This window comes from Ornithodoros turicata, chromosome 8 (genome assembly GCF_037126465.1).
Source record: "Ornithodoros turicata isolate Travis chromosome 8, ASM3712646v1, whole genome shotgun sequence".
Taxonomy (NCBI): Eukaryota; Metazoa; Arthropoda; class Arachnida; order Ixodida; family Argasidae; genus Ornithodoros; species Ornithodoros turicata.
Window position 1 is genome coordinate 20,959,051 of NC_088208.1, and position 12,265 is coordinate 20,971,315.

Below are 12,265 nucleotides of genomic sequence, written 5' to 3' on the forward strand. Positions count from 1 at the left end.
TGGGCTGCGTCACGACTGTAGCCAGGATGAGATGAGATGATGTGATAACAGATGGAGAAATGATGACGGCCGAAAGTTACGATCTAGGGCAGGGGGGAGAGGGGGTGTCGAGGTAGCTTGCCGTTGTCGGCCGCACTCAAGTGGGCATCGTCACGACTATAGCAAAAAAAAAAAAAAAAAAATAAGGGGGCGGGGGAGAGGAGAGTTGACGATTTCAAATAACTTTACCACATAGCACGCTCTTGGCCAACCACCATCCCGAACGGCATCGTTCTGCCGCCTGAATGGTTAAAAACGGGAGGCGTACGCTTTTTTTGTGACACTTACGCCGTCATGATAATTGTCACAAAATGGAGTACACTCTTAGAAATGAACTTCACAGCATAGCACGCTCCTAGCCAACCATCATCCCGAATGACAACGTTCTCGCCCCTGATTTGTTGAAAACGGGAGGCGGAGCCTATTTTGTGGCCATTATGCGCGGCACAGTATAGGCCCCGCCTCCCGTTTTTAACAAATCAGGGGCGAGAACGTTGTCATTCGGGATGATGGTTGACTAGGAGCGTGCTATGCGGTGAAGTTCATTTCTAAGAGTGTAGACATCGACCGACGTTTATGTATCAGCAACAACGACAGTCTTGCAGCTGCGTTCTGCACGCTCTTCGCTCCCTTTTTGCTTTCATGCAAGCCACTGGACCCCTCGAAGAGCTCTCAACAGAACTCCGACCTGTCGTCGCTTCGCGTTCATCATAATTCATCCTCTCATATTAACAGCTGTGAAGTGGGGTAGGGCCCAGTGGCTACCACGGGGAAACATCCCCTGTCATCTCCTTCATTTATTGTTGTTGTTGTTGTGTTCTGTACGCCAAGAATTCTGCAGAAACATCTTTTTCGCTGCGAGCAGAGCACGCTAGAAATGCACTGTTCGCGTTCAAGCGCTTCTCGGCGCAGCGATGACAAATGGCGACCGCCCACTGCGGAGCCTCTGCATTCGTTTGCAAACTACAGCGACTTCAGTGGGGCGCCAACGCACCCGTATGACCGCACGACTCTTAAGCGGTTAGCGGCGAAAATATGCGTAGTAAGGACCGGAGCGCTGCTGACGACGCCCCATGAGCGTCGCATTTTTCTCCTTCAGTCTGCTTGCCGAAAAGAACTTTCTGCGAGCCCAGGAACTCGCTAGTCCTGGTGCATTTCGATATCTCCGTTCTTCTGGCCAGGCCAAACTGTCCTGACGAGGTACTCGCTCATTTTGAGGAATTCTTTCGCGCGATCTATGCCGGCTCGCTAGCCAGTCAGTCTGTTATACCCCTGTCACAAGTCAAATTCAATGGCATTCCTTTGTTTTGCATCGAGCTACACGAAGAAACAGAATGTCACTCGCAAATGATGTCACTTGCCGATGACTAAGACACCAGGGCCGAACATATACGAAGCATTATACAGGCACATTATAGTTGTATTTTTATCTATTTTTCTCGAAACTAGCGAAACATTAGATTATTTCACAAAATCTTTGCGTTTTCGACGACACTTATATAGTTGGCTAAGTATCACGAGTAAAGACAGGTAAGAAGCCTATTTGCACCGCACTTGGCAATATGGCTACTGCACTCTTAAAAATGAACTTCACCACATAGCACTATCCTAGCCAACCATCACCCCGAATGACAACGTTCTCGCCCTAGATTTGTTGAAAACGGGAGGAGGAGCCTATTTTGTGCCGTGCATAATGGCCACAAAATAGGCTCCTCCTCCCCTTTTCAACAAATCAGGGGCGAGAACGTTGTCATTCGGGATATGGTTGGCTAGGATAGTGCTATGCGGCGAAGTTCATTTCTAAGAGTGTGGGAACGAGGGTAGTTGCCCGAAAAACAGTGTTAAGCCTTCCTTCCTTCGTGTCGAAGGTGTTTTGCTACCTCTCTACTGCGTGGGTACACATTCGGTGCGAGAGGGAAAAGTGAATGAGTTCCCCGATCTCATTCGCATGGGCGAATGCATGTTCGCATGTATTGCCATTTGGTTTCACCGTGGGACACGGAACGAATGTCATTCAGCGCGAATGTCATTCGCTGGGAATGGCATTCAATTTTGTCGCGTGACAGGGGTATAGACGACCTGCGCTCCTGTACGTCATTGATTACGTAACGCCACCGCGCAAAGCATGCTGGTGGGCGCTATCAGCTTTATCACCCTATCAGCCGACGCGTTTTTCCCGCTTCTTGCCCACCACAGCAAAATAAAACTTCGAACCGGTCTTCTCGTGACGTCGCATCTTTGTAAACACAAGGTCATCTATTAGTTAGGCGCCGTGGTGCTATACGGTGTGCAAGTGGCTCAACCAGCAGCTGCGCCGCGTTCCTGGTCAGCAACACCATTGGTCCTTCTCCCGCATAAGGTGGATAACGGCAAAACGTGAAACTTACGCGGCCTTTCCTTTGAAGCGCCTCCTAGAGCGACAACAACAACAACAACAAATACACTGAGATGAATGGGGAAATTCGCCACCTGGGTAGTGGCCCACTGCATGAGATGTAAAATGACAATGAGGTGACGAGGGGGGAGAGACGTAGGCAAGGCCGCACATCAGGAGCGAGAGAGAGAGAGAGAAATACATGATGACGATGATATGGGACTGCCACTCATTGAGCAGAATGCTACCCCATTGCTATTGGGGAAAAATGAGAAGATGGTGATGAGGATGATGCTGACGACGCTGACAGGGTTTTAGAGGGTCAGGCGCGAAGCATGTACGTGCCCCCCTCATTACTGCATTGCTGATGATATGGGGGTATGTTGCTCCTGCGTCGGTGGTCGTGCGTCTTAGGCCGACTTCTCAGGACACTATGCTGACATTTGCTTGGAGCGTCTGTGTAAAACACGGGGAAGAACACAGACCGCACAGCCGGTGCCGGGTCACCTATCAGTCAGGGCGTAGTATAGGCAGTTATCTTAACCACTAGGGCACAGGAACTGTGCTTTCCCAGGTCGATCCTCTCACTTTCCGGGTATCCTCTACTTCCTGAAGAACTGGGCAGTGCAGTATACGCAAAGCAGCCTCTGAAAAATGTCTGGATGCCATTGACTCCGAGTTTTCTGATACGTCCTTATATTCTCTCACTAGGAGTTCTTTTTCGATTACGTGCCTGGCGAATTGAACAGCGCACAGTTCCCAGAACCGCTTAGTTTTGGACCCAACATCTTGCTTGCTTTATGGGGGTTAAAAGGGGTCAGCCATGACTGTGGCTTAATGCTACGACCAGGCCTCATGCTTGGCGGCCAACAATGCACCTTAACTGCGAGCACAAAATTGTTGCCCCTGCCCCCTACCTTGTCCTACGGAACTCACAGTGTGCCATAATCTCTCATCCACCGTTCCTGGACATGCTCCTACCGAAACGCACAATGCACAGCATGTCATTCGGCCTATAGAAGACGCTGACCGCTTCCGAGATGCAAGCTCAGCAATTGACGCGCTATGCTGACACGACTTTTATTCGCCTGCGTCAACAACAACAAGAACAACAACAATAAATGAAGGAGAAGTGATGATGACATGGGATGATTGGGTTTGTTTGGGATGGGATGGCATGGAATGGCTGCGTCACAACAACAACAATAGATGATGACGATGAGATGGGGAGTTTCACTGCGGCTATGTCAGCATGATATTAAACTATCGGTGGGATGGAGCTCGACTCCTCTTGTGAGCTCTCTGCGCTGTGCATGCCCTTGCATTGTCTGTCAGCGCGTCACATCGTCTAAGATCCTGTGTGCAGTATGTATAGCTGGTAGCTGACAACTGCACAGCATCTCCGGGGGAGCTGAAGGCGAAATGCGAGTCTGCCGGACATTATCATCCCCGACAATACCGAATATCCTCTGGACGTACGAATAATGTCCTAACGGATTCGCACGTCCGATGGATATCTGAGTGACGTCCATCGGACGTACGAATTCGCTAGGACATTATTCGTACATCCAGAGGATATTCGGTGCTGTTGGGGATATCTTATCGTTAGCGCACGTACCTTTGTCCGCAGCGTATTATCGGCGTTTGTGGTATCTCGGTCGCATTTCCATAGTCTACATGAACTTGTGGTACGAAGTCATTGCTCTTGGGCCCTACACTCTTAAAAAAAGGATGTACTTTAACTCCTTTTTTGCCACATATATAACATCCTTTTGGAGAGTACAATTACGCACAAAAGGGTGTCTCCTCACTCCCTCAAGGGAGTAGCATAACACCTTCCTCCCTACTGGAGAGTAATATTACTCCCCGGCAGGGAGAAGGTGTTATGCTACTCCCTTGAGGGAGTGAGGAGACACCCTTTTGAGCGTAATTGTACTCTCCAAAAGGGTGTTATATATGTGGCAAGGAAAGGAGTCAAAGTACACCCTTTTTTTTAAGAGTGTAGGATCACTGCGAGACCTTACGTACTTTGAGAACTGGAGTAGTTTAGTACGCAAGCACCTTGGGGCCCAAAGGAAGAAGGCGTCGCCAGTGGTAATGCCCAGAACAAAAGGCAACGTGTTGTGCAGTGCGCAGTAAAGGCTCCTTATTTCTTTGGAGCACCCCAGAGTGTTTGTGTTCCCCAATCGAAAATGCTCTATTACGTGGTTTATTGTTTGGGACATCTCGCACGCAGGTAGCATCCTGTCTGCCTCCATTTGTAGAACATTACCCTTACCGAGTATTCACACGAGCGACATTCCATGCGGAGCGACAATATTCCATGCGGAAGATACGCAAAACGTCATAGCTTTCTGCTGACACGTCAGCGCGATGCGCCCAACGTCACATCTTTTCGTGCTGTTCTAACGACGGGGAATGTCATGCGTCGGAGCTGTAGGAGTTATTCCATAGCAGACGACAGTGCCGATGGTGTCGCCTGCCATGTGCATAGTAAGCCACACCCGAACTTCCAACGCTTTGCAAATGCTCAACATCAGTCGCGGGAGCTTCCGCCTCATGAGCAGATTTTTTTTAGTTTTTTTGGCGTTTGCTTCCACTAGATGTCGTGGAGATGTCGCACTTGCGAATTGCGAGAATGTGCAGAGCGTGTTGGTTGGGACTGAACATGATTGAGAACGCGGAGGGACTATTTTGTCCCTCCGCGTTCTCAATCATGTTCAGCTCTTGCGAATACACGGTTTTTGAGGCGCCATGTCACGCTAGAGACAATGGGTAGACCCACCAGCATGTTTTACTCGATCGCCTCATTGCGTGCGTACCCTGGGAATCGAATAGATGCTCAACACAAGTCTGTCGCACGGTGCAATTCAGCGAAAACGTTCACACCACAGACGGTATTGCCGCACGCGGCTCGGTGGATCTCATTGTAGAGCTGCAGCCGGAACACAAAGAGAGCCAACGCGGATGCAGTGGGAGCTTGTGAAAGTAATGAGAGCCAAAGTAACAGTGGGCAGTGGGCACAGAAAAACGTTTCTTGCCAAGAAACTTTCAGAAATCCATTACTTAACCTGAAACAGTTACTCTCTTCTGACGACAAGATAGTCGGTGAGGTCAAGAGACATTCGCAGTAGGACAAACTTTTCTTCCTTTCCAAACTCAGTTGACCTGCCGCTAATTGTGCAGTACTGAAATGGTATCTGTAATGGGCCCTTTGCATTTATAGCCATGTAGCGTTTCTTTTCTTTCTCGCGGCACAACGCAGACGTCGATACAATCGATCAGAAAATCAATCGTGTTACTTACATTTTCCCTATGCAGCTGAAACCTCAGCGTCTCTGGTCGGGTTCTCCATTCTCGCCACGATTCTTCCAGCACAGCCTTTGTGCACGCTTCACTGTATGCCCTCCGTGTCACTTCAGTCACGTTCACCTGCGTCGCTGACGTAACCTGTGACGTCACTTCTGCCGAGGATGTCGGCCGATCGGTCGTTGTCGTCACTTCCTTCTGCACAGCAGCTTCAGAACTCGTCAAAGCAGACGACGTTGAGAAAGTGACGTCATCCTGGAGCTGCGACGTTCCGGAAGTAGGTTCCAGCAGAATAACGCTGCCAGGCATGGTAGGTGGACGGCGGATACCAGACGTACTGACGCTTCTCGTAGAAGGGGTTTGGGCTTCCGGTATGGTTGCGCATTGGGAAGACCAGAAAAGGAAGGGGAGAAGTAATGTGGCGAACCTCCACAGCGTGGTCATGGCGCTGGTGTTGTCTTCTGCAAAAAAAGGATAGACCAGTTTAGGCTTTGGCTCTTGGAATGGTTGGACATGTTGGGCATGCTTGGACAGTACGGGCAAGAGAATAGACCTCTCTCAGTTTGTAAAGAAATGACGTCATAGTGTTCGACAGCGCCACCAATTTGGTAGAGTTGAACTACGCTCGGAGCTAGGGGGCGAACAAGGTCGCGCCCGAAAGCCCAGGTCCTGAGGGGATTACGATGGTCCCTGACAGGGACGCGACCTTCGGTCCTACTTTTCTTCCAATAGGAGGCAGCGAACAAGTGCCCATTCGTGGAGCCCCGCCCTCCCCTTCCGATTTGTTTCGGTTTCAGTCTGTCTACCAACGTCATGATGACGTTTCTCGGGTAGAAGTTTATTAGCAGTGACGTACTGAATCAGAGACGACACAAAGCACACTCCAACGCCCAAGAAATTCATTCAAATTAAATTCAATTAACTCAGGACCGAGCGGGTTAAGGCGCCCCGCGCGTTGGTGGTAGCCAAGGACGTGCTGAAGACTGGGAGGTGGTGGGTTCGAATCCTACCACCGGCTATGTTGTCTGAAGTTTTTCCTAGATTTTCCGAAGACTTTCCAGACGAATGTCGGCACAGTTCCCCCCGAAGTCGGCCCAGGACGCATACTAACACCCTGTCTCCCATTCCTTCCTGCTGTCCTCTCTCCATTTGTGCACATCTGTACGCCACTCATAGCCATAGTTGCTTCGCGGCGCTAACACGAAAAGAAAAGAAAAAAACTCAAGGAAAAGGCTCCGACAAACCCAGACCTTCTTACGTAGAAGCTTCTTATTTCCGGATAGGGATGCGCTAACGGTCCTACCACATCAGCATTTTAACTTTTTACTTACTTACTTAATTATTTTAATTAATTAATTAATTAATTTCTACCATTTTCTAACATTAATTTTTTAAATTAATATACGTGTATACAGGGTGTTTTTTTTATATTCATTACAGAGTCTTTATAAAATAAACTATCAGAGCAAAATAGATGCCGTTTTTGCAGTTGAATTATATGGCCAGGCGAACATTCTGTGGAAGAAAGTTTGTAACTACAAGATGTTTACTTACCTAAATTCATCAATTAACTCTTTAATTAGGGGATCTCGCGCTAAAGCGATATAGCACATTAGATTGGATTGGATTGGATTGAGAAAAGAAAGAAAAATATGGAGAGGTTAGTCCCGACCCAGTCAGAACTGGCTACTCCAAAACGCGTTTGTCGGTGAAAAAAAAAAGATGAGCCAGACAAAAAAAAAAGAACAAACAAACAAGAACAGGAAACAGGAAAGGGGTAGAGTGGGTGTAGCAAGATAAAGCATAAAGGAAAACGGGGGAAGAAAGGGGAAGACGTTAGGCCCCGAGAAACACTCACTCAGACAACAACAACAACAACATAGATGAATGGATGATGATGATGTGGGCACTCAGAACGGGAGATGTTCCTCGTTAAAAGCCATTCCGTGTTTAAAAAACGCTTAAACGCGCACGTGTGTTGAAATATCCATCGCTGTATTTCTCTATGCGAATGAGCCGAAAGAAGAACTACGCACTTTTCGAGCGCAGAAATGACGCGACCTTCGCCTTATCTGGGTCGGAGAGCGGTCTATGTAGCTAACAGACTATAGCTCCTACACCAATCAGCTCCATCGCTCCAAAGCACGTGGCCCTCTCACGTGGATTGCATGTAGCTCTTTCTGCGCTCGAATGGTGCTTAGTTCTTGTTTCGGTTCATTTGCATAGCGAAATTCATCGACGGATATTTCAAAACACGTGGGCGTTTGAGGTTTTGTTAAAAATGGAATGGCTTTCAACGAGGAACAAGAGAGAACTGATGTTCTGAGGCTGGAACAACATAGAAGGGACAATCACATACAGGGCCTCAAGTTGCCTAAGAATCATTTCAATGAGGAATATCTCCCGTTCTGTTATCTCGTTTTTGCGCGAAATCCCCTAATTAAAGAGCTCATTAATTCATTAATAAATTTTAGGCAATTAGCGAATTTGTAGTTACATACTTTCTGCAGGAGATTGTTCGCTTGGCCTGAAACAAGAGAGAAGGAGAGAAGTCAACTGCAAAAACGGCATCTATTTTGCTCTGCTAGAGTGTTTTAATTTAAAAAATTCTGGAGTGAATAAAAACGGAATAAAAACATTTCAACACGGTTCTTTCGCGAGTTGTAATACCGAAACTCATGCGGCTCTGACGTCACGGCAACAGTGTCCGCCAGTGAGGAAGCGCGAGAAAGGTCACGTGCTTGCGACCACCAATGGGAATGGCCGGAGCTCTGATGGCAAACCTTGTCCAGTACGTGGGTCCATATCCCGCAAAGTACGACACGTAGAAAAATACTTCTTCTTTCCTGAATGCTCTTTAGTGGTCAATACAATGTCTGCATTACGTAATGAATTACAGTTAGCAATGTGTCACAACCCCTTTATTAGTTGAAACGTCATGAAGCGGGTCTAATGGCCTTCTATACCCGATACAAGGAAATCAAAACATCCAAGACCCAAACAAGTGTAATCAACCGATCAATACACAGGTCGATCATGGAACCGACACCGCTTGGAGAGCTCGCAACTATCTCTCACTGTGGTTCTCACCAAGCTTCGTAACATATTAATCACCGTTGCCCGATGATCCGAAATGCACCAGTCTACTTATTATTCGCATGAACCGCCCGTATTATAAAATGCAGGGTCGCGAAGCTCCCTGCCGAGAGGGAGCACCTTTTCCCTCCAGCGCAAAGGATTAGTGGGGGAAGCCAATGATTAAAAGGTTACTCCGTAAGACTGTGCATCATTACGACGATAATTTGCGAACGCCCCCGTCAAATGCAAGGACCGGGTCTCGCTGCGCCCCTCTTAATGGTATGTTTATGCGTCCAGGTTCGAAGTCGTTAGCGTTCGGGACTTGATGGAAGCATTACGAACTGCGTTGTATATGCGAGGGTAACAGTTAGTGAATGTAAAGCGAGTTACAAAGTTTTTTGTACGTTCTAAAAAGAGAACTTCACTGCATGACGCGCTATGTGCCCTTATGTGACAAGTATTATACAGTGTTAAAAACGAACTTCACCGCATAGCACCTCCTAGCCAACCGTAATCTCGAATGACATCGTTATCAGCCCTGATTTGTTGGAAATGGGAGGCGCACGCCTTTTTTGTGACATCTATGCTGTTCATAATTGTCACAAAAAAGGCGTACGCCTCCTGGTTGGCTAGGAGCGTGCTATGCGGTGAAGTTCATTTCTACACTCTTAAAAATGAACTTCACCGTACAGCACGCTCCTAGCCAACCATTATCTCGAGTGATATCGTTATCTGACCTGATTCGCTGAAAACGAGGGGCGTACGCCTTTTTTGTGACAATTATGAACCGCATAAGTGTCACAAAAAAAGGCGTACGCCTCCGGTTTTCAACAAATCCGGGCAGATAACGATATCATTCGAGATTATGGTTGGCTAGGATCGTGCTATGCGGTGAAGTTCATTTCTAAGAGTGCAATTGCACAAGTGTCACAAAAAGATGTACTCCTCCAGTCTTCACTCTAAAAAAAGAGCTTCACCATATAGCACACTCCTACACTCCAAAAACTGAACTTCACTGCATAGCACGCTCTGCGCCAACCACTGCCACGAATGATAGGGTTATGACTTCTGATTCGAAGAGAGAGGGGAGCGTACGCAATTTTGTGTCAATTTGGATATATGATAATTGACACAAAAAGGCGTACGCCCCCCTCTTTCCTCGAATCTGAAGCGATAACCGTATCATCCGTGGCTATGGTTGGAGGCGAGCGCGCTATGCGGTGAAGTTCAGTTTTTAGTGTGTAGTCAGCCATCGTTCCGAATGACAACGTTCTCTTCCTTCATTTGATGAAGACGGGGGGCGTACGCCATTTTTGTGGCATTTATGAACTGCATAATGCAACAACCCCTCTCCTCCTTTCTAACGCGCTCTCCACTAATCAGAAGCTGTAACTAGAATGATGATCCTACTCTCTTGAAACACTTCACCGAAACAGAACTTCACCGCACAACACATAGCCAGCCACCATCCTAAATGACAGTTCTCTCCTCTGATATGCTGCAAACGGGAAGCGTACGCCCTTTTTGTGACGCTTATGCAGTTGTGTGGATTGTCATAAAGAAGCGTACGCACCGCACTTTTCACAAATACAGTATGATATCGGTATCATTCTTCGCAATGGTTTTCACTCAGTGTGTTATGCGATGAAGTTCTGTGTGTAGAGTGCAGGATCATACAGGTTCATACAGGATCATACAGGATCAACTGTTTGTGGGCACTCAATGTGGAAATAAATAAATACTGATTAGAGCTTCCGATCTGAGTGGAGAAGGGGGCGTACGCCTTTTTGTGACAAATAATGAACACGTACATACTCCAACTACCAAATTAATTAACCTGTTCCTAGAGTATACTCCAGAGGGTGGTGCCGTTGCCACTTCAGGTCTGTGGAAACAGCGGGGCGTACGCCTTTTTGTGACACTTGACGTGACCGCACAAGTGTCACAAAAAAGCGCCCGTATCCCGTTTTTAAAGAAATCGAGGGAGAGACCGATGCCATCCGGTGTGATAGTCGGCTTGGACCGATGAAGTGTGTTGTGGTGAACTTCTGCTCTTGGAATGTATATACTTTGCCAGCTACTCAACATCTCTCCCAGGACTTTCGTTTAAGTCATTAATTCCGTCCTCTTCGTCTTTAGGTTAACGTACAGCCCTGGAATAGGAGACCGAGGCACCGCGAGGCCGCAAAAAAACAGCGTCGTTGCCACTGCGCGTGTCCTGAACGCAAACTGCGCTTTGACCTTTGGGTGCGCACGCTGTTTCTCGAAAATAGTACGGAACCACTATGCTGGCTTGCGTAAACGACCGAAGGCATGAACAACAACAGCAACAAACTGACTGAGTGAGTATTTCTGTCACTCATTGATCGTATTGTACACTCTTAAGAATGAACTTCACCGAGCACGGTCTTATCCAACCATCATCTCGAATGATATCGTTATCTGCCCTGATTTGTTGGAAACGGGAGGCGTACGCCTTTTTTGTGACAATTATGAGCAGCATAAGTGTCACAAAAAGGCGTACGCCTCCCGTTTTCAACGAATCAGGGCAGATAACGATATCATTGGAGATGATGGTTGGATAAGACCGTGCTATGCGGTGAAGTTCATTTCTAAGAGTGTGCACTCTTAAAAATGAACTTCACCACATAGCACGCTCCTAGCCAACCGCCATCCCGGGTGACAACATTCTCGCCCCTGATTTGTTGAAAACGGGAGGCGGAGCCTATTCTGTTTTCATCATGCACGGCACAGAATAGGCTCCGCCTCCCGTTTTCAACAAATCGGGGCCGAGAACGTTGTCATTCGGTATGACGGTTGGCTAGGAGCGTGCTATGTGGTGAAGTTCATTTCTAAGAGTGTAGTTAGCCATTTTTGTGTTTCTAAGTGATCTGGAGTAGCCGTCTCTCCTAATAAGTGTCTCTTTCTCTATTTTTCTCCTTCTCTCTTTCACCTCAACTCAGCTCAACAGCAACGAAAAGCTTTATTTTCTGTTTTTACTACTGATGACGCAATACGTTTACGAAAAACGATTTTCAAAAATATCGATCGCTTTTGTAAGTCTTGATTGTAAGCCGTAACGGTGCAATACAAGCCAGGAACGGCGCATCGCTCTGCGTTACGAAAAACCCTATTCCATAAGCCGTGCGCGCGGAGAAGCCGCAGCGTATATTATTGCGCGTGCGTTTTGCCCCCCCCCCCCCTGTCCTCACGCAGTATATACTAAAACGCATTAATCTTACCTCACTACACTCTTAAAAATGAACTTCACCGCATAGCACGCTCCTAGCCAACCATAATCTCGAATGATATCGTTGTCTGCCGTGATTTGTTGAAAACGGGAGGCGTGCGCCTTTTCTGTGACACTTATGCTGTTCATAATTGTCACAGAAAAGGCGTACGCCTCCCGTTTTCAACAAATCAGGGGTGTGAGCGATGTCACTCGGGATGATTGTTGGCCAGGAG

At 47.5% G+C, this 12,265-nt stretch overlaps 1 protein-coding gene across 3 annotated transcripts in view; it reads right to left on the minus strand.

Annotated features, from left to right (window-relative positions):
- Nucleotides 1-12,265, minus strand: part of LOC135366657 (neurogenic locus notch homolog protein 4-like) — a 69,699-nt gene that overhangs the window by 40,318 nt on the left and 17,116 nt on the right. For all 3 annotated transcript variants that reach the window (XM_064599462.1, XM_064599460.1, XM_064599461.1), the window contains exon 2: nucleotides 5,720-6,183. In XM_064599462.1, coding sequence (XP_064455532.1) covers nucleotides 5,720-6,166 — 447 coding nt within the window. In that variant the 5' untranslated portion in view covers nucleotides 6,167-6,183. The remainder of the gene's footprint in view (nucleotides 1-5,719; nucleotides 6,184-12,265) is intronic.